Below are 23435 nucleotides of genomic sequence, written 5' to 3' on the forward strand. Positions count from 1 at the left end.
GGTGACATTTACTGCAGCTGTGTGACACCTGTTGGGAGAGCCCTTGGTTGGATGGAGATACTTTCAGTGATGAAACCATTCTTTCATTTATGGAACATATAGAAGATAAATTTGGAGTAGCTTACTCATTTCAAAAAACACACAGTGGATCACAATTGATTAAAGCCTCCTCTGCTGCACAATCTAGAGGTCTTCAGACATGAATTACTGGGTGACTACTGCTGCAAATGAAATTTTGAAGATGGTTCTAAGAGTTAGCTTTTACAGACATTTAACACTCCAAACAGCCAACACGCTAAGAACTAATCTGAAAAGGTGAGATGTACACACAGTCCAATGCATCCAAAAAGGTCCCAAGGATAATCGAACAGATGCATGCTCCTCAGTCTTGGTCCTAAGAATAATCAAACAGGTGCATGTGCTTCAATCTTGGTTTCTATAGGAATTTTTTTCATTCTCCGGGAAAAAATTAGTCATGATGTACAGGAATGACGCGAAACTTTATCCCACCGCTCACAAAGTGTTTCTGACTCTTATGCTTTAGCTGTACGTCATCCCACTGCACGACAGACTCAAAATGCGAAAGCTGCGGTTGATCACTCCGTGAAGATCATCCTTGCGAGCAAACCCCTTTGTGTACCAGTTGTATGCATCATCCTCCTCCATATTCACCAATTTACCCAGTATGCAAAAAGAAAGGAAAATATGTTTATAAATCATCTGATTCCCTGTCATTTACTGAGGTGAGAAAGAAAAACGAACGTCTACATCCTGTCGAGATACCAAATTATGCAAAAATGACAGCTATCACCCCCTCCCACTTAGTTTTCTCCAAATGGATCTACAACTGCCCCACCCCCCCTCCCACTCATGGCTCCCTCTTTTTACTTATCTCCATAAAAACCCACAGATCAGAGGACTATAGTTGAATTGTTTTATCTTGGCAGCTCGCGCATGGCCGCCCAGACGCGGGAGACTGCTGCGTTGCCAGTTGCAAACGACGCACACGCCAAAAGAAGCAGCGCTATAGTATAGTATAGTATAGTTCGCAAACTTACGTTTAGGGGGGAGCGCACAGTTTATGAAGTAAAGCCACCACGGCCGCATTAACCCTTTCGCTGCTACAGAGACGTACTCCCCGCATTCCGCACTGTGCGCGATTTTGTCATCACAGCACTGCTCGCCTGTGCAGACACATGGTGTTCCGACTGCTTTGACACACTTATCATTCGAGTCACAAAAACTATTTGGCCCAAAAATTTTATTTTTACGCTTCTTCTTGAGTGATACCTCCCCCCCCCCCCATAAATGACTTAATTTTGTTTCGATGTTCAATGCAGTTATTGTGCAGCATTAAATGTAGTAAACCATTGCACGAAATTTTGAAGAGTTTGCAGAGGTAAAAGTCCATAGCGTATACTTTCCGTATGGTCGTTTTAGTTGCCACAATGTTCAGAATGAAATTGGACAATATACCAAAATTTCATATAAAATTTACTTTATAACAATATCTCATTTAATTTAAGTACCAGATAGGTGTCGTATGTAATATTGAGAAATATTCCATCTTTCGCGACTGTAATAAAACTTTTGTTTATACCAGAGTCATTTCGCTTTTTTCTAAAAAGTTCTGATTAAAACAAAATTGGTGAAGTACACAAAACTGAATTGTGGACGTAATAAAACGTAGACACTAAAATATATTGTCAGTGAGGCGCAACGCGCAAAAAATTTGTGTTTGTCACAATGGACAGCAAATACTTGCCAAAACATAGATCAGTTGACGAAAACATTGAATATGATGATGTTGCCAAAGCAGCGAAGCAAAGAATTGCGTCAGACAATCAAGTAACTCGGCAACGTACGAGCCGAAATTCTGCTATAAATAATACTTTTAACACTGTCGCAAAGAATATATTTCAATATGAATAGTAAAACAGCGACTGCGGAAGAGAAGATATACAAACAAAACAGATAACATGAATATTGTATGTGTGCCTTTTCGAAATATTGGAGGACAAAATTAGAAAAAACCGAAAACTTATTATGATTATAATGAAGAGACAAAGAGATCTAGAAATTTCAAAAAATCACATTCAAACAAATAAAATTCATGAAGTAAGGCACCTCGATATTGTTTTTAAATAAACAAAATATTAAGAACCGAATAGGGTTTGAACACACAACCTTTCACTTTGTAGTCAAATACCTTAACCATTACACCAACGCAGCTCATCATTTGAATAAACTCCTGGAGGACTGTAGAATGTCATGAAAAATACCGACAAACACTGATGATATGACTATAAATTATTCACGTTTCGTCGAAGTACAATAGGAAATAAACAATTACCGCTGTTCTTTATTTCGAAAAAGCGGTTCGTGAGAATGATACAAACACCTTTCCTTGCTATCTCCTGAATTAGGAGGCTAATTGCTTGTTTGGTTTAATTAATTAATAGAATATGAAGCAATTGGTATAAAGAATGCTTTTTCCAAGCTTTCTATAAAAGAAAGTCTGCTATCAAGACATTGCTTTTGTTTAATTACTTTATTTATAACCGAAGGTTTCTGAAACTGAAGCCACTCGTCCGTGGTCTGCACTGCAGTCAAGCTCTGGCAACGTCGTTCTCTGTTCATTGGCTGACTGTGTTTTGTGACGTCAGATGCGCAGAACGAACCTAAACTCGGCCGCCGTCGTAAATCACGCACACTTTTGCATCATCCGATGGATCAAGGAGCTGCAGCATGTGGGTAGGAGGAGGAGGAGGAGGATTGGCCAGTCTGGGGCCAGAACTTGGATTGTTTATTTTTTTTTTTGTTTGCATCAAAGCTCACTATCTACTTCAATGCAGTGACAAAGAATGCTGGGAGCTCTGTCACGTCTTTGGTAACATTTGACTCATGATCCTAGGCTTGGACCAAGCTCTGTAGTCTTCTGGGACAGTAAAGATGAAAAATACCTTCAGGTATCATCCTTCAGGATGATATTTGTAAGTATTTGTTCTTACTGAACACCTTGTGTCCCACTTCGTGACAGCATTGGCATCCTCTTCTTTTCCAGCAACCTTTCAAACACACAAACTACTAGTTAAAGACATCTCCCAATGGTTCAACCCCCACCTTCGACTGTTGAGGAAGTGTTTCACACTCTTGCTTCATCACATAATGTGGCTCCAGGCGTGATTCATAATGAGATGATTCAACATCTGAATGTTACTCACATCTTCCACCTATTCAGGGTCTTCAGCTGTATTTGACACACAAATGTATCTTCCCTTTGCAATGTTGACGTAGTAACATTGTCCCAGTGCTTAACCCAGACAAAGACCCAAGAATCCTTCACAGCTACCGACAGATTAGCCTCACCAACGTACTCTGCAAACTGCTTGAAAGGATAGTAGCCCACCGGTTGCAATGCATTTATGTCGCCTTTTGTACCCTTTTGGTTTCTGGGATGGACAATCCACAGCCAATCATCTGTTTAGGTTGGAAATGTCAATCAGACAGGCATTTTCTAAATGCCGACACCACCTGACAGTTTTTTGATCTTCATAGTGCATGCAACACACATTTTACTTACCCTCAATCACTGGGCCTCTTCAGCCAACCCATCAATTTTTATTTGACAGTTTTTGTCCCAGCGGTTGTTTTGGGTTAGAACTGATTATCTCTCAGCCGCCTAGATATTCAAGAAAATGTTTTCTTGCAGGTAAGAGTGTTACTCTTCCTCCTTGCCATCGATTGGGTAGTGTTCTCCATTGGACCCCTGGTCATCCCTGCACTGTACATCTACAAATTTTGCATTTGGTGTAGCTCTTATTCTTCAGTCTTGGCTGAACACCAACTCCGAGTTGTCATCCAGAGTGTCTCAGCTTGAATCCTTCTCCACGGTTTCAGTTTCTCACCAGTGAAAACGGAAGTCATGCATTTGTGCATCGTATTGTGGTCCATCCTGATCCCAAACCTATTTGTGTACCCACCACTTGTACATTCTCATAGTCCTGAGTTTTGGGACTCTCCTTTGATAAAAAGCTAACTTGGCTGCTCCATATTCATCACTAAAGACGAACTGCATGTGGAAGCTTAATGTTCTCTGCTTCATTATTGACACCTCTTGCAGTGTGGATCACATTACTTGCTCCTTCATCATGGAATAAGACTAGCCACTGGCACCTTCTGTACTAGTCCTTTAGCACGCCTACTTGCCCAAGTGATTTTCTTCCTTCTTCAGTTCTGACTGTACCGACTATTGCTCACTTATGCAATCACCAGCCAACAATTTTCTAATCATCCAACTTACCGGTTTCTTTTACATGAGAGGAACATTGAATCCCTTACACCTGCCCTTGGTTGGGGGATTACCAGTAGGAATGCCCCTGTACTGGGACCTCCACTCAGCTTCCTTTGAATGTCCTTCCATCCTCCCCATGTTTTCCTGCACACCCCACCTTTATTAATATCCAGACTGAGAATTAATATTGATTTATTTAAAGGTCCTAAAGTGTCAGTCACTCCCATGACCTTTCGGTGTCTGTTCCTTCCAGTTATTCAGGACTATCAGGATACCATGGTCATTAATACTATTGGCCCTAAAACCAACGCTGACTAGGAACAACATTAGTTGACAGGACGTTTGAGTGCTTTTACGACAGATGTGTTAGCCATTATCAGAGCTCTACATTTTGTTGGGCAAATGCCCCTAGGCTGCATTTTAGTTTCTAGTGACTCAGTGAGCAGGGATCCAGGCCATTGATCTGTATTACTCCTGTCACCCTGTGGTGAGCTGTTTATGACCTCCTCTCGGACCATAGTCATGCTTGCTGTTCAATTGATTTTGTCTGGGTCCCAAGTCATCCCAGAGAATGAATTAGCTGACCATTTGGCTAGAGAAGTGATTACTCAGTGAATGTTGGCTTTGGTGATTCCTAGTGCAGATTTGCAAGTGCATATAAGATATCTCATCCCTCAATGAAACAACTACTCATGGGCTACTGTCCCCTCCACACCATCTAGGAGAATACTGCAGCACTACACTCCTCCTTCCATTCTGCTTGGAAGGAATCCTGTATTGCTTCTGCGTCTATTATACCAGGTTAACCCATTGTTATATTTTATGTAATGAGCCACCCTCATGTTGTGGTTGTGGAGCATTACAGATAGTGGTTCGTTCTGGTGGAATGCCCCCTCCTTCTGGCTCTCCAGGGTAAGTGTGATCTTCAGGATTCTTTTCCTCTAGTACATACAGGCGACTCGTGGGCAGTCGAACTGTTGTTGTTGTTTTTAGGGGAAGAGACCAAACTACGAGGTCATTGGTCTCATCGGATTAGGGAAGGACATGGAGGAAGTCAGCCGTGCCCTTTCAAAGGAACCATCCCGGCATTTGCCTGGAGCGATTTAGGGAAATCACGGAAAACCTAAATCAGGATGGCCGGACGCGGGATTGAACCGTCATCCTCCAAAATGTGAGTCCAGTGTACTAACCACTGCGCCACCTCGCTTGGTCGTCGAACTGTTTCTTGATTATTTTTTGTGAAAGTGATTTCTGTTCTCAAGATACAATGTAACAAACTATTTTTGGTGTGGGGGTGGGGTCGTGGGGTTGGGCATCTCCTGCCGCATGCTAGGCCTGAGGCATCCTTGAAATACCACCTTCTCCAGCTACATCAGTCATCCCTTTTGTAATCTTGTTTTAATTGCTTTTAGAGGCAGTCAGCTCTTTTTGACCACACCCTGTTTTCTGTTATGATAATTGGTGCTCTTTCCCTCTATAGTGTTTCGCTTATAATGGGTTGGGGAGGTATGTTTCCTATTGCATGGAGAGGCCAGGGGACACTCACCTTGCCCCACCCACCTACTTGACAGATTATTTCTTTCTTCTGTTTTCCAACTGATTTACATTATATTTTTGACCTTCTCACTTTTACTATTATGAGTCTTCCATCTAGAAGCCATTCTCTCTGCCACTGTCCTGTCTTCAGTTGGGTTAGTGAGTGGTGAAAGGCAGTCCCTCATTTGCTCTGCTGTCTGCACTGGAAATTATTTCTCAGCTCTGGCATCAGTCTTGTCTTAAACACCCCAGTTTTTACAGCTCCTGTGTACTCTGATACTCTGTTCAAATTTCAGACCGATGTCACTATCTCAGAATGAATGCTCTCTTGGCTTAAGGACTGATAACATCACTGTTTAGTTCTTTAGCCACCAATCAACCAACTATCCAACAATCCAGTGGTAATTAAAGAGACATTCCTGTGATGATTTATATATATGCCAATTCAGTTTCTGTCTTCACTGCTTACCTTGCATTAGGTTCTCACTTCTTAAATTTAACTGTGTATTTTGTTCCAGTAAATTAATGTCATTGTGAACCATTGATCATTTCAGTGATTAACTTTCAGATTTACGGACCTGAATGAGCCTTTATTTTGTAAATTGCTTAGTTATTATAAAATATTAAATCTACTACTTTTTATGCTCAATCCTTTTTTCACTAAGAAAAATGACCTCACACTTTCTTAGCTAGCTGTTTGAGAGAGAATAAATTAAACATTTTTATGCCCGTGCACTAGTATGTTACCATTATACACTATACTGCAGAGAATAATATATTATATACTTCTTTACTTCAGACTGGCTCAGGGAAGACTTACACTATGGGGACGGGATTTGATGTTGAAGTTGACCCATCGCAGGTGGGAATTATACCAAGAGCTATTAATCATTTATTTAATGGCATTGCCTCGAGAGTGGAGAAAGCAAAAGAGATGGGACAGCCACCACCAGAATTTAAAATTATGGCACAGTTCATGGAGCTTTACAATGAAGAAATAATTGACTTGTTTGATCCTGCAAGGGAGCAGTTCACAAAGGTGAGACACAATTTCCAGACTCACTGCAGTATTTATTATTAAACTAAAATGTATTGAGTATGTACAAGGAAATAATTACATAAAGCCTTATTTGAATTTCTTGTGTTATTTTCTTTAAATTATTGTTTTCAGGGAAAAACTGGTATAAAAATTCATGAAGATGCAGAAGGTGGTATTTATGTTGTTGGTGTAACAATGAAATCTGTCTCCTCGGCAGAAGAGGCTTTACAGTGCCTTAGGTTAGGTGCTTTATCAAGAACCACTGCTAGCACACAGATGAATGCTCAGTCTTCAAGATCACATGCAATATTTACCCTACACATCAAACAGCAAAGGCTCGTGAAAGTAGAGGTAATTGGAAACAAAACTTGTTGCTTCCTCCCACATAGCAGTCTAACTAATGTGGTGATCCATTGTACTTGTGCACCAGTTATCAAACAAATAGTCACAGGATTTAATTCACCTCCACTGAATGCTTATCTTTCACTGCTACTGCTAGATATATTCATAAAATTTGGATCTATTATTATAAACATCAAAACAGTGTATAGACAAATTCTAATAAGTAACTGCTTGCCTTAAAGAGTAATTAAAAAAAATAGAGCAAAGCAGCTTTATTTGTGTAAAGGTTAATTATACAACTATATGAAGATAGTCTGAGGTTATATGGATTATTATTCTTTGATACATCCGTAAACTCTAATATTCTGTACTTTAGACAGATGATGATGATGAAAATCCAACAGACGGTGGAAAAGAGTTCGAGACATTAACAGCCAAATTTCATTTTGTGGATCTGGCTGGTTCAGAACGTCTGAAAAGAACTGGTGCCACTGGAGAAAGAGCTAGAGAAGGGATATCAATCAACTGTGGACTCGTGAGTAATGAATAAATTGTAACATTTTATACATACCGTAGTTATTAAGAGTCCTTGAACACACTGATGTTAGAGAGACAAAACAGTTTATTGAAAAACATTATATTAACTTGCAATATTGAAAAACATTTTATAAACTTGCAATATATGTGTGTGTGTGTGTGTGTGTTTTAAAACCCACATCCTTTCGTCTTTCCCTCTCCTTCCCTCTTTCCTGATGAGGCAACAGTTCGTTGCGAAAGCTTGAATTTTGTGTGTATGTTTGTGTTTGTTTGTGTGTCTGTCGACCTGCCAGCACTTTCATTTGGTAAGTCACATCATCTTTGTTTTTAGATATATTTTTCCAACGTGGAATGTTTCTCTCTATTATAATATATATATATATATATATATATATCTCCTGCAAGGGAGCAATTCACAAAGGTGATAATATACAGGGTGTTACAAAAAGGTACGGCCAAACTTTCAGGAAACATTCCTCATACACAAAGAAAGAAAATATGTTATGTGGACATGTGTCCGGAAATGCTTACTTTCCATGTTAGAGCTCATTTTATTACTTCTCTTCAAATCACATTTATCATGGAATGGAAACACACAGCAACAGAACATACCAGCGTTACTTCAAACACTTTGTTACAGGAAATGTTCAAAATGTCCTCCGTTAGCAAGGATACATGCATCCACCCTCCGTCGCATGGAATCCCTGATGCGCTGATGCAGCCCTGGAGAATGGCGTATTGTATCACAGCCGTCCAAAATACGAGCACAAAGAGTCTCTACATTTGGTACCGGGGTTGCGTAGACAAGAGCTTTCAAATGCCCCCACAAATGAAAGTCAAGAGGGTTGAGGTCAGGAGAGCGTGGAGACCATGGGATTGGTCCGCCTCTTAGAACTCCATCGGTCACCGAATCTGTTGTTGAGAAGTGTACGAACACTTCGACAGAAATGTGCAGGAGCTCCATCGTGCATGAACCCACATATATATAAAAACTGTGGGAAATATCTGGCAGGATGTAGCTATTTAACATAGGCGTTGAGTTGTCGAGAGGTGCATCTGCATTGTGCTGGGTGAACGGACAGTGCTGAGGTTGCAGTTCAGCAGGTGTGCTGGGGGTGGAGATGGTGTTGAGTGAGTTGAGTGGAGGAAGAAAGAAGTAGGAAGCAGGAGATGGGATTGGTGACTGGTGGCTAATGGCTTGGAGGGAGGTACCAAGGGTGCAAGATGGGAGTGAAGGAGGTTTGGGTTGGGTTGGCAGGTGCATGGGCTAGGCATGTGGCAGATGGGTACTAGAGCCAGTGATGTTCAACGCACCATGAGGATGCATGGAGGCGTAGGCTGGCATGGCGGAACAGTACAGAGTGAGGGGGAATCTGTTGGGTTGAGGAGTAACAAAGTTCCAGAATTTCCTGGCTTCCAGTAAATTACTCACTTTCAGATTGTTCTTGGGACTGAGAGATGCCCGAGACCTGAAGTAGAAAATTACAAAATATTTAGCAAATCATGGAATGTATATTGGAAAGACAGATTAGATCCCGTAGAGGAGGAGGAGGGAGGGAGGGAGGGGGAGAGTGTTCATTGAGATCAACAAAAATATTCTCTTTATTGAGGTCGAATTTGAGTGTGGCCGTGAAGTTGTCTAGACAAGTATGAGGTGCTATCCGAAATATTCAGGACTGGTGCAATCACCTTTTGAAAACCTTACCTTTGGACTAATGGTCACCATCACCCTCGGATAGTTCCTATCCACATGAACGCACTGTCCCAGTGCTTCTGCCACTGGTGAAACGTTTTCTGGAAGTCCTGTTCTTGAGGGTGTTTATCACCACCAGCGATGCTTCTTGAATCCTCTCTAGAGTGTCGAACTGATGGACTTTCAACTTGAGTTTCAGTGTTGGGAATAGCACAAAGTCGCAAGGTGCCAAATCTGGCGAGTACGGTGGGTGGGGTACAACCGACATGTTGTTTTTTGCCAAAAAGGTCCTGGTGAGCAAGGACCTGTGACAGGGCGTGTTGTCGTGATGCAGCAGCAAGTTCCCTTGATGCCAAAGTTTGGGCTGTCATCGCTGCACGTTTTCATGGATCCGTTGCAAAGTCTCACAGTAGTACGCGGAATTCACTGTTTGGTTGGGTGGGATGAGTTCTTTGTGCACAATTGCCTTGGTATCAAAGAAAACTCAGTAGTATGGAAGTACCCAGATCATGCAATATTAGTTGGAGGTGGCTTAAACCTACAGAGTATAGAATCAGACACCCATGGGTTCATTGCAACAGGTATGAGCAAGCAGTCTTGTGAAGTACTTTTGAACAAATTTTTTGGAAACTATCGTGAGCAGCTAGTTAGAGAGACTGCACACAATGGGTATATCCTATACCTTGACACTGCAAACAGACTTGATGTTATGAGTGATGTCAGTATGGAGACAGGGATTTGTGATCACAATGTCATCATAGTGACAATGGCTACTAAAGATAATAAATCAGTCAGGAAGGCTGGGAGAGTATTTTTGCTAGAGAGAGCAGATAAGCAGTTGTTAGCATCCCATTTAGACAATGCATGGACATCATTTAGTCCCAGTATGATGGATGTTGACAAATTATGGGTGAAGTTTAAACAGAGTGTAAAACGCACTCTGGAGAGGTACCGGTATGTGCTGAGTGACGGATTAAGGACAGAAAAGAACCACCATGGTTTAATAACAAAATTCTGAAAGTTCTGAGGAAGCAAAGACTGTTACACTCCAGATTCAAAAGAGAATACACAAAAGATGACATCCAAAAATTAGTAGAGATTCATGGACTTGTAAAAAGAGTGATGTGTGAAGTGTGAATCTTACAATTGCTACCACTGTCATACTGTAGCAAAAGATCTTGCTGAGGATCTGAGAAAATTTTGGTCCTATATAAAATTGCTAAGCAGGTTGCAGGCTTTTATCCAGTCACTTGTTGACCAGTCTGGTGTAGCAATAGAAGATTTCAAAAAGAAAGCTAAACATTTAATGCAGAAGGATCGTACAAACATACTGTCATTTGATCATCTTACAGACTCTCGTGTGGAGGACATAGTAATAGGCAACTGAAAGAGTTGCAAAAAATAAAGTCTCCAGGTCTGGATGGAATCCCAGTTCTGTTTTACAAAGAGTACTCCACTGCACTGTCCCGTTACTTAGCTTGCATTTATCATAAATATCTCACCCAGCACAAAGCCCCAAGCAATGGCAAAAAGTGCAAGTGACTCCTGTATATAAGAAGGGTAAAAGAACTGACCTTCAAATTGCAGACCAATATCCTTAACATCAGTTTACTGCAGATTTCTTGAATGCGAAGTTCCTTGAGATGGAAAAGTTTCTGTCCACAAATGGTTTCAGAAAGCACTGCTCCTGCGAAACTCAACTTACCCTTATCTCAAATGATATCCTGCAAACCATGGATAAAGGGAAATGTGTGGATTCCAAATTTCTAGTTTGACACAGTCCTCCACTGTAAACTGTTAATGAAGGTACGAGCATGTGGAATAGGTTCCCAGATATTCAAATGGCCGGAAGACTTTTTAAGTAATTGAACACAGAACATTGTCCTCAACAGCAAGTGTTCATCAGTTACAAGGGTATCATCAGAGTGTCTCAGGAAAGTGTGGTAGGAGCACTTTTATTTTATACATACATAAATGATCTGATGGACAGGGTGATCTGCAGTCTGTGGCTATTTGTTGATAATGCTGTGATGTATGGGAAGCTGTTGTAGTTAAGTGACTGTAGGATGATACAAGATGTCTTGAACAACATTTCTAGATGGTGTGATGAATGGAAGCTAGCTGTAAAAGTAGAAAAACGTCAGTTCATGCAGATTACTAGGAGAAACAAGCTCATAATGTTTGAATACAGCATTAGTAGTGTGCTACTTGACACAATCATGGCAATTAAATGTGTAGACAAAACATTGCAAAGCGATATGGAGTGGAACAAGTGTGTGAGGATTGTAGTGGGGAAGGCGGATGGTAGACTTTCGTTTGTTGGAAGGTGAGCTGCTAGTTTTGTTACCAGTAGCTTCAGTCAGCATGCAAGTGTTATGGAGTTGCTTCAAGAGCCCAATTGGGAATCCATGTAGAGAAAGCGATATCCTTTTCAAGGAATGCTATTGAGAAAATTTAGAGAACCAGTATTTAAAGCTGACTCCTGGAAGAGTCTACTGCTGCCGTCCTACATTATTTTGTATAAGGACCATAAAGATTAGATGAGAGAAATTGGGAGTTGAACGTAGACACTTAGATTGTTGCATTTCCATCACAATATTTGCAAGTGGAACAGGGAAATAAATGATTTGTAGTGGTACAGGGTACCCTGTGCCAAGCACTATATCCTATCTTGCAGAGTTTGGATGTAGATATAGGATGGAATTTGAGGTCAGGAGAACTATGGAAGCGAAGAATGTGTTGCAAGAATATCTTGGAATTAAGTAGCTCTTAAAAGCTGTTGTTAGAGGGAATGATCCAGATAGCATCGGTTGTGAAGTAGCAATTGAAATCCAGTATGTTTTTTGCATAGTGCCATGTTGTGCCACTGGATGGTAAAAATACTGTGCAGTGATTGCTGTGCAGTTGATTTCACAGATGCTTTCACAGGTGGACCTGCCTGTGATGGGTGAGTCTGTGACAGGACTGGAGTAGGTTGTTCAGGGTGAGTAGATCAAGCATTTAAAACTACCTGGATCTTTCAATGAGACACCTGTAGCAGTGAGTTGGGAGTGAAACTGACATAGGGATGGATGAGGATGTTGTGTGGGTTGAGTGGGCAATGGAATACCACTGTGGGAGAGGTGTGGTGGATCTCGGATAGGATGTCCCTCATTCCTGGTCACGGTGATAAATAATCAGTCATGCAAAAGGATGTGGTTCAGCTGTTCCAGTGTGGAATGAAGTTGGTCGATAAGAGTTGTGCTCCTTCGCAGTGGATTATACCAACCCCCAATAATCAGCTGCAAAGAAGCAACCCACCTTGTCACCTAATGTCAACTCTGTTGAACAAAACATGCTAAGAGTTCAGTTACTGTTCTGAAGTCTGTGCAGTCTGGACCCTTCTCTCAAACATCAGCATTTTTGAACACATGGATGGGCATTATACTTGCAACACACCCTTCATTCCCATAATCCTCATGGCCTCAGCCTCTGCTAACCCACTGTCCCCACTTTCTTCACCCAACAGTGTCCCCTCCGTCTGTCCTGTCACCTCCTGCCAATCCAGTCCTCTATGTCGTACTCATCATGTGCCAAACCCCACTGGCTTCAGTACCTCTGTGTCACATACCAAGCCTATGCAGCTACCACACCATTCTCCCATGTTCTTACCTTGCACACCCACTACCTTCCTCAGTCAGTTGCCACCCATTCCTAGCCCCTTGTCCTGCTTAATGCTTCTTTCTCACTGCAACCACCCAGCCTGACACAATGCCCACTCCATGTCCACCTGCCTAATTGAACTGCAACCTCAGCATTTTATATCTTGCCAGGCGGGCATGCTGTAGGTGGTTTTTAATGATGGCAGTATTCAGTAATTCTAAAAAATACAGTTACCTGACATAGCAATGAACAAAATGAAATTTTTGACATATTACAATTATGTGTCTATAAAGTAGTTTGGTATAGAGCCACATCATACAGACATGCATTGTTTACTTTTATCATTATTGTAATTACCATTCAAAAAACTAATTACTACCATCTATGTTAAACATTATTTTGTAAAACATTGACCTAAGTCATTATTGGAACAAGACAGTATATTTGTATCTTCAATAAAGTGACTCTCTCTCTCTCTCTCTCTCTCTCTCTCTCTCTCTCTCTCTCTGTGTGTGTGTGTGTGTGTGTGTGTGTGTGTGTGTGTGTGTGTGTAGCGCGCGCGCGGTGCGCATGGCCTCGTGTAAATAACCCTAGTATTACATATTATATTTTTCGTTTTTGAGTATTAAATCCAGCTTTACACCATTATTTTTCCCCAGCTTGCTTTAGGCAATGTGATATCTGCTCTTGGAGATAAATCGAGGAAAGTCACACATGTACCATATAGAGATTCCAAGCTCACAAGGTTACTGCAAGATTCACTTGGAGGTAAGGCAACATGAAAGCTCCATAATTAATGATGGTTATCTATTTTTCTGGCTGTGGACAGGGTGAAAGTTCATTTCTTCTCAGTGTTAGTTGTGTACATAGTAAATATATAAAAAAAATGTATTTTATCTTCTAGGTAACAGCCGGACAGTTATGATTGCTTGTGTCTCACCAAGTGACAGAGACTTTATGGAAACACTAAACACACTGAATTACGCAAATAGAGCAAGGAACATTAAAAATAGGGTTGTTATTAATCAAGATAAGTCATCACGAACAATAGTACTACTGCGGCAGGAAATACAGCAACTGCAGCTAGAACTGTTGGAATACAAACAGGTTTGTAAGGGTGTTTTATTCTTGTTAATAGTGTTTTGGAGAAAAGTGTAACATAATGAGCTTTATGCATGCTTGTGAAAGCCTGACTTCTAAAACAGATTGCTGCATTAAAAGTAAGTGTTAATCGTAATTCTTGAATGAAATTTATCACATTTTATTTTTGTATCCTGTTTTGGGATATATGCTGTTGCAAAATTTGATATAATATTTGAAAAATTGTGACTCGCAGAGAAAAGAGACTTCTGATGATTTTGAATGACTGACTGAGGAGGAAATGACATAAGCAATATAATTTGTAGACAACCACAAGTCTGTCAGAGAGAAAGCGACAGGAGAAAATGCTAAGAATATGTTTTTTAGAATTATTGGGAAAAATACTATATTAAATTGCGTAAAAGAAATAAAACACCACCAACAATTAATATAGCATATGAGTGAGAGTGCTAGAAATGTTTAGGTGTACATACTAATGATGACTTGAAATCAAGGAAAATACTACTGAGCTCCTCAAACAACTATGTTCAGCAACTTTTACTCCTTGTATAATTGCTAGTTTCAGAAACAATTGTTACTTCTGGAAAACAAACAAGTCAGCATCTTGACATAGTTTCTCGACTGCATCTTTTGCAACTTCAGTGGGGGCTCAAGTGATGATAATGGGAAATTACTTGCCAGTCAGAATCAATTCGTCGCTACCTAACCATCGGGGGTGAGCACTTGACCTTATATTTGAATATGGTTCTTCTGATCAAAAAAGTTTGGTCATCACGGTTGTTTCAAGTCCTTGTAGAAGCATGGATCATTCATCAGGCATCTTGGTTATCAATGACAAATAGTGGTATAATTAAAATCAGTATACTGATTGACATTGTTAAAAGGGAAACATTAAGATTAGGATCCTGTAGGATGGTAATGTGGGCTACTACCAAAGGATTAATCTTTGATTCTTTGTTCATTCAGATCTCACAGAAATATATTCAAATGGTGCTCTCAGATAGCTTGTTGCAAAGGATGGTACAGATTCAAGATAACATACAATGATGTCTATGACCACCCACACTAAAGAGTCCATAAATATATCTAAGTCCTGAACTGGTGCACACTGATAGAATTATATGTCCTGAACTGCCAGATATCCAAAATATTTTTAAGTCTGAGTAACACTAAGTGCCAAGAACTCTGGCCAAACAATTCCTTACCAAATCCAACCTCACTGACCGGAAGACGAAAGACCCTGAGATGTACCCTGGCTATCTATTTAAAGACTTGACCATGTGACCACTGGCTAACTCAGTACTGCAACTTAAAACATGACTACTATTCATGAGATAAGGATAATAAAACATTCATACCGTTCAGATATATACAACAAATACTAGTGGTTTATTAGCAATCCCATGACACGTTATTCAATTTTGAGCATAGTAATAATAACTGGCTTTATTCTGTTTTATATGCCATAATCAGAACTGCTGAAAACCTAGTGAACATTACAACATTATTCACCCCTGGAGCTGTAATCCTACATTAGTCAAATGACAGACTTAAACACAGTAAGTTACCAAAATGTCACTAAACAAGCATACGGATTGATAGGATAATGGGAAATTCACTCGTGCTGACAATAATTGTTTGTGTACAGATGAAAAAAAGCTTTGTTTTATCATCCTCATTCAGGTTATTCTGTAAATAATTTATAACTGTTTGTTTAAATCTATGAAATAAGGGAAAGACAACCACTTAACTATGGAGGACTGGTGCATGGTGCGCAGAAACACACAATAGAAAACACTTAACACTAGCTTTAGAGTTCTTGCTCTTTTTCTAGTAAGAGAACAAACATTCTCGCACACAACCACCCACTTACAAACATACATGCTCGCAGTATCTATGAAACTGAAACTGATTGGGGGGGTGGGGGGGAGGAGGAGGAAGGGGGGGGGGGGAGGGAGGGAGTGTGTGTGCGCCTGCTTGGAAGGGAGGGATAGGAAGAGCAGTTGGAGAAGGCAGTACACGATCCATATGGGAAAGGAGTGGTGTGGACAGAAGAGAGGAGGAAAAAGGTAAGGTGAGTTCGTGGAGGTATAGGACTGGGGGATTGCGGAATTCTGTTGCTGCAATAGACTCTCTTGCCCTTAAACAATTGGAACAGCATTCCCAGCACCATCTGAGGAAACTGACCTAGCTACTCCCATCTTACCCACGCATGGGATTATCTATACCCAAGGAAGAGCCTACCACTCAGATCCAACCCCCTCGTCAATCTTCATAATTTTCCGAACAAACCCTACTAACTTATCCACCTTCCATATTGCCATAAACTTCCTCCTGCCTCCACGAAACACACTTTTCTTAAAAAAAAAAAAAATTGTCCCATAACATAGTTGTCAACCTTTCTGCCAAACCACTGATGTTTGCAGAAGTCTCAGTTCTTTCTAAAGGCCTCACCCATAGCCCTTAAGCTGAGTTCAGCCATACCGGACTTGTAAAAGAACTTCTTTCCTTTACTCATTCTCTATAGTGCAAATGTTTTTTCACCATGCAACCCACTGACAATAGTCCACATAGAACCTTTTTTTTAAAGCGGTTCCAACCTCCTTCAAACTGTGATCCACCTCCCCTTCCATGTAGTCATCCCCTAGTTATCTTCCAGGAATTCCTCACTTCCAACCTGGCCTTATTTTTCTTTCCTAAATCCCTCCTAAGTTTGTCCAACGTCACTTCTATGGAACACACAGCTGTCTGTAACCTGAAAACCAACCCGACCTTATCATCCTTCTCAAACCAGCAACCCCCCGCATTACTACCTTTTACCTACTCAGTTCTTCTGCTGTAATATTCTACAGGATAAGTGAATTGAAATGTTGATTCTGAAGAAGAGAATTGGAGAGGAACATCTAATTATGTAGAAGATTTTATCTTCAGTTATAGCAGCCTCATAAATGAGCAGACTTATATATAAATCTTGCATATTTCCATTCATTAATCTCTTAATGGGACAATTTTCTGGGGTGACACACACTTAAAAAGAAAGTATTGATTGCAGGAAAGTGAGCAGTGAGGATAATATGTTATATATATTGACAGTCATCTTGGAGTGGCTCTTCAAGGTTTATGCATTCTGACTAATCCTTCACCTGTGTGTATGTGTGCGTGTGTGTGTGGGGGGTGGGGGGGGGGGAGAGAGGGGGGGGAAATGTAGAGTAAATCCACATAGTTTGAGAAGTATCCACAGCTTCAACACTATGAAAAAATTACTTTCCTCCTTACTGCAGCTATAAGTGGAACAGGAAGTAGTCCAGTATGCAGCCAGCAGCCACAAAGATCATTATTGTCCAAAAACCTAAAATATCTGGCCTTTAGCAATGCAGATATTTTTAGTCAAGGCTAAAACTATTCTTCTGGACAACTGTTTCTATTACACAGCCAAGTTTTTTAATTAAAGAGTGCTGACACATGAACCTTAAAAGAATAATAAAGTGTGTGCGAAGTTAAATAAGTAGTATTACTGACTAATAAGTTAACTCTCATTCATTAATAAACAATGGCTATGGGAAAATAGGAAAATTTCTGGCCAGTACTTGCCTTAAGGAGGCAACTGTTTAATACTGCTGATAAATATACACATGAAAGTAAAAGAGATGACACTATCTTAGCTTTTGGAACTATTATTTCCGTCCTTGGGGAAGGGAGAGGAGTAGAGTGGAGATATTAAAAAGGAAGGGCAGGACACTCAGACCCCAGGACAAGAGGTGTCCACCTGCAATGAGAATGAAATGAGGGTCTGCTGTCTTTGATTGTTGTTGAAAAAAGATTTGTGATTATTTTGAGCAAGCAAATGAATGATGAAGTGAATAAGTAATTCGGTAAGGACAAGATGATTTCGGCATTATAATTTGTAGATGACACAAACATTGTAATTAAAGCTATGAGAGAGAAAGTAACAGAAGAATTCTATGCTAGAACAGAAGAATTCTATGCTAGAATGTGAGTTATTGACTTATTTAGATGCTACTATTATATATTTCTTATCCAACGATATATGAAGTGTTAGTACCAACCTGTAATCTTCCACCGTACAAAAGAAAGATTTTGAAATATCTCTGAATCATAATAAAACTCAATATCTTGGTTCCATGTCTGTATCAGTTACTCCCCCCCCCCCCCCCCCCCCCCCCCCCCCCAATAATTGTAGGACTCTGTTGCTAACAATATCCTTATTGTAGTTTTTTCATCTGAATTATTATTTGGTACATTCTTATTCATTTTAAGCCAGTGTGCTGTTCAGTAATCTGTAAAGGACTGATATGTACCCATACTTGCAAACAAATCATGCATATGCAGCATGTAAACTGATTTTTTCCAAATTATTTCAATAAGAAGTATGCCAATGACCTTCTGGTTTTTGATAAAACCATAATTAAACTTCCCTAAACAATGTTTGCAGTTGAAACATCATCAGTTAGATGTATAAATTGGGCAATAAATGCTGCAGCTTCATGAAGGTAGCATCAGTGACTCTTATAATATTGTTTTATAATATGCGTAGGCATCAGAATCCTAAAGGTTAACTTAATTAATAAAAGACAGAATGTGAGAGCAAAATACAGTGTACTCGGTAAGTTGTAGAAAATTCTCGCTATAATTGCTTCTGTACAATGCAGAGAATCCATATTTAAATTAACTATAAATTTTCAGGGGAAAAGAATTGTTGGTGAAGATGGTGTTGAATCTGTAAATGATATGTACCATGAAAACATAATGTTACAAAGTGAGATCAACAATCTGAGAACCAGAGTGAAAGCCATGCAGGAAACAATAGATGCTCTCAGCAACAAGAACACACAGCTTTTGGCTGAGAGAGCTGTGGGATCTTGGGTTGGCTCAGGTATGAATTGGAACCAATAAGTGGTGACTGTAAAGCCTATTATATGTGCTCATGCTATAAAAGTAAATTTCGTATTATTTATGTACAGGTGAAACTTCAGACATCACAGAAATGATACAGGGTTATCTTAAAGAGATAGAGGACCTGAGAGCAAAATTGTTGGAATCTGAAGCCATATGTCAGCAACTCCGCAAAAGGCAACCACCTAAAATGTCACTGAGTCCTCATGTTGCCATGTCAGGTAGGCAAACATCTTATCTACTGCACATTCAGCATTGCTAAATGATGTCATGTTAATAACATCAGTACGGCAGTTCATGCAAATTGATGCAGTCCTTCCTCTAACTATGTGGAGTCTTGTATGTAACTTCGAGCTAGAGGTGGAAAAACTAGAGTAGCCAAATTTGTTTGTATAGGTGATGAAATTTTATTATAATGTTTAGTCTCTCTCAAAATGCAGTCCATAATCCTTGATAATTACAATGATGAGATTAGAACAAAGAGTTATTTACTGTGTGATGTGAGGGATATGTGACTCTTTCTTCCTGAGAATTTTATACTGGGAAAGAAAACTAAAAAGAAACACCTAAAAAGTTGCTTTTTACAATTTAAATGAATCGAGTGCAAAAACGAAAATTCTGCTGTGTCACTTAGCAGATTAATCAATGACTTGCAGAGGAAACTGTTTGCAAGTAATTAAGTTCACTGAAACTTAAAAGTTGCCTTGAAATTTATCTACAGTAACTGATTCACATAATGATTGGGAGGGGTTAGTGTTACTAAAGAAGTAGGTCTTAAAAATTATCAAACAGAAGAAGAAGACTAAGAATGAGGAGGAGGAGAAGGAATTACTCCTATAACTGCTGTTGTATGAAATCTAAATAATTCTTATCTTTTATATTCTGGAGGTCATTTAAGTTTCCCATATCTCTGTTCTTCCAGGACACTTCGATATATCTCCTGGTGACGTAACATCTGTAGATAATCTCCTTTCTGAAGCAAAGAAAGATTTGTTAAAGGATATTGAATTGCTAGCAAAAAGTAAAATTGATGATGAAACATCAAACGATGGCCAGAAAAATGGGAATGATGATGCAGATAGTGAGAGTGACAGTGAAGAGAAAGGTAGGTTGTTCTATATTATTTAAAGTGGAAGAAGTTGTAACGGTATACACTGTTTCAAAGACTTTAATTCTGTCACATTGTTTTGATTCCTGAAGTTCCTTTCATTTCTTTGAGCAGAGAATGATGACGCAAGTGACAGCAGCAGTACTGATACGGAAGAGAAAGGTGGGTATATGCGATTTAGTAAAATTTAAAAGTACACTATTTATGCACTTCTAATTAATTTTTGTGTTCTCTCTAATTTTTAGCACATTCTTTTTAGTGACAATGAGTTGCTTTTAATGGCACATATCAGTATTTTTAGTGCACTGTACATTTAATAAAAATATTTGCATGTGACGGGAAGCTTTAACTATGTCATTGCTGATTACATTTTCTCGTGATACGCTTGAAATAAATGAAGTGGGAAGCAGGGTAATAGTACTTGAAACATAGTTTCACTTCAACAATTATAATCATTTATTAGTATCACAATTTCTTTCCATTTGATATAGGAGAAGCTGAAAATGAAGAATTTGGTCTTAAGTTAGCAGAACTCACTTCAGAGATAAACATCAAACAGAAGCTAATAGAAGAATTAGAGCTGTCACAGCGCAGAATACACACTATGCGCCAGCACTATGAAGACAAGATGATGCAGTTGCAGGAACGTATCAGGGTCACACAAGAAGAACGGGATAAAGTGCTAGCCTCATTCAGTAAGTTAAAACAGCATAAGTTATGTTTTCATAATTGGGAAGACAAGGACAAGGTATCAATAGTGGTATTACACTAGTGTATGGTTATTTCATGTTACTGATTTATCACTTGTCAGTTTGTATCATATGATTCTGAATGCACCTCCATCAGAGAAGGTAATTGTTATGCGATGACCTGTAAATCATTGTACTAATATTGAGTGTGTCAAACTGAAGGTGGTGGTTATGTTGGAAACAACATACATGTGTTATAGAGGGAAGACACGTGTGAGCCGCCGCCTCCTCCTCCTCCTCCTCCTCCTCCTCCTCCTCCATCTCCTCACTCCAGTGAAGTACTGAGAACAAGGCAGACTCCCATTTGGGAGGATGAAACTTAGAGCAATGTGGACTCACATTCTGCAGGATGAAAATTCAAATCCCCATATGGCCATCTAGATGCATGTTTTCTATAGTTTCCCTAAATCACTTAAGGCAAATGCTGGGACAGTTCTTTTGAAAGGCCAGCCAATTTTGTTCCCTAACCATTCTCGATCCAAAATTGTGCTCAGTGTATAATGACCTTATCAGTGATAGGACATTGACAACTTTAACCTTCTTCCCATGCAGTGAAACATAAATTGGCTCAGGATTCATACAGAGGAAATGCGGCTTTGAGTACAGGCAATACATCTTGTGTCTTCATCTCAAAGACATTCATTTAAAAGGTACTGGTGCGCCTGTGCTAAGAGTTTATAGCCTACACCAAAAGGATGGCATCTGTGGGAAGAGGGCTTGATGAGGAGTATTCATATTTGTCAACAATGAGAACCTTTATTATCTTTACCCCTCAACACTTGCATAGCAAACAGTTGTTCTGACAGTGCATGAACCGTGTGGGATAACAGTGTGTTCCCTTGAGACTACCATAGCATGCATTCCTACATGGTGAGGTTCTCAAGTATCACGTCAAGCAGTTATCCCATCAGTTCTTCCTTTGTGTGGACTTTCAATTTCCTGGTTACTGTGCGTTATGAAAGGCAGTTGTGCCTCAAGTGCTGAAGTCGTGCCACTCATCTGTTGCATCATAATACTTCTAAAGAGCTTCTTATCATCTCTTATTATTCTGGGATTGGCTGATGTGCTGGGAGAGTTATTCTTTAGGTGATTCGATACTGTTCTCCACCTTTTCCTATCTCATTGTGTTTTCATCTTTATGTAATTATTGCAGAGAGAGGATAGATCGCTATTCACCACATAGAGCATGAGTTGAGTCACAGACAGGCACAATGAAAAGCATATTAGAAATATTTATGTTTATGGACAATATCTTTCCTGAGATGTAGAACACTCTCACATTGCACATGCATGGCTGCTGTCTCCAGCCACTAAGGACCACCAGAGGCCAGAGACAGCAGTCATGTTGTGTAAATTGTGTAAATGTTAAGAGTTCTACTTCTGAGTAAGGATGTTGTCTGAAAGCTTAAATATTTCTAGTATGCTTTTTACTGTGGCTGTGTGTGACTCATTGCCTCCTCTATGCGGTGAGTAATAATTTATCCTTTCTATACTATTGTTATTCCATTCTGGATGTTCCATACTTTTGTTACACCCAGTATTCTTTATGAGCTGGTTTATAAAGTCATGGTTTGTTCCTAGCATTTTTCCTCTCTTTCCAACTCCTTCCCACACAAGGTTGGTCAACTATTCCAATAGATGTCTCAGATGTCTCAGTAGTCTGTCCAATCTTCTCGTAATTTTGTTCCATAGACTTCTTTTCTTGCCTATATTATAGACCCATCTTCATTTCATACTTTATCCATCCTCGTAATTTTTAAAGTTCTTTGATAATACCAAATTTGAAATGCATTCTGTTTCTTTAATCGAGCACTGTCCATTATGTAGTCTTTGTGCCCCTGCCAAATACGATATTATGGAATCTGATTTAAAGTAGGCAGGTCCCAGTAATAGAATACTGTTACTATTATTATTATTATTATTTAAATTTGTGATTATTTTAAGAGTTCGTTATGTTTCCAATACTAAGTTGAAAGTGAGACAGATAATTCCTGCTGACTTCTGGTAAGTAAAACTATTCTCAGTGTATTACATTAGTCAGGCGAAAAAGAAAATCTTTCTATAAATTGCAGATTACATAAAATTAAGCTGAAATGAGACTAGGGGCTAGTGGTCAGTGAATAATAACTGTCCCTATGGCTATCACAAATTTGTATTCAAAAATGATCATCTCAGTATGTGGAAACCTTATTGTAGGCAATAAAAACTCAGTTTACTACCACAGTGTTGCAACAGTTGAAAAACAGAATGAGATCACAGTAAAAAAGTAGTAGTGCTCTTTTTTTTTTTTTTAGGAAAAGAAGTTTGTAAAATTTAGGTCTTGTATTTCAAAATCAGCCACTGGAAAATGTTACTTGGAACAATGCCTCCCTCAAATTGCAGATATTTGTAAAATCATTTGTGCAAACAGAGGTCCAAATACTGACAATGTCATCAGTAAAACTCAGCAGTATAAATCTTAAAACAACTACATTGACAAG

At 39.5% G+C, this 23435-nt stretch overlaps 1 protein-coding gene across 3 annotated transcripts in view; it reads left to right on the plus strand.

Annotated features, from left to right (window-relative positions):
* LOC124795495 (kinesin-like protein KIF21A) overlaps positions 1-23435 on the plus strand; it is a 493366-nt gene that overhangs the window by 327590 nt on the left and 142341 nt on the right. For all 3 annotated transcript variants that reach the window (XM_047259545.1, XM_047259547.1, XM_047259546.1), the window contains exons 3-12: positions 6630-6869; positions 7002-7220; positions 7588-7746; positions 13743-13851; positions 13988-14190; positions 18889-19078; positions 19167-19319; positions 20021-20203; positions 20321-20368; positions 20698-20901. In XM_047259545.1, the coding sequence (XP_047115501.1) occupies positions 6630-6869; positions 7002-7220; positions 7588-7746; positions 13743-13851; positions 13988-14190; positions 18889-19078; positions 19167-19319; positions 20021-20203; positions 20321-20368; positions 20698-20901 (1708 nt within the window). The remainder of the gene's footprint in view (positions 1-6629; positions 6870-7001; positions 7221-7587; positions 7747-13742; positions 13852-13987; positions 14191-18888; positions 19079-19166; positions 19320-20020; positions 20204-20320; positions 20369-20697; positions 20902-23435) is intronic.

Source organism: Schistocerca piceifrons, chromosome 4 (genome assembly GCF_021461385.2).
Source record: "Schistocerca piceifrons isolate TAMUIC-IGC-003096 chromosome 4, iqSchPice1.1, whole genome shotgun sequence".
Classification (NCBI taxonomy): domain Eukaryota; kingdom Metazoa; phylum Arthropoda; class Insecta; order Orthoptera; family Acrididae; genus Schistocerca; species Schistocerca piceifrons.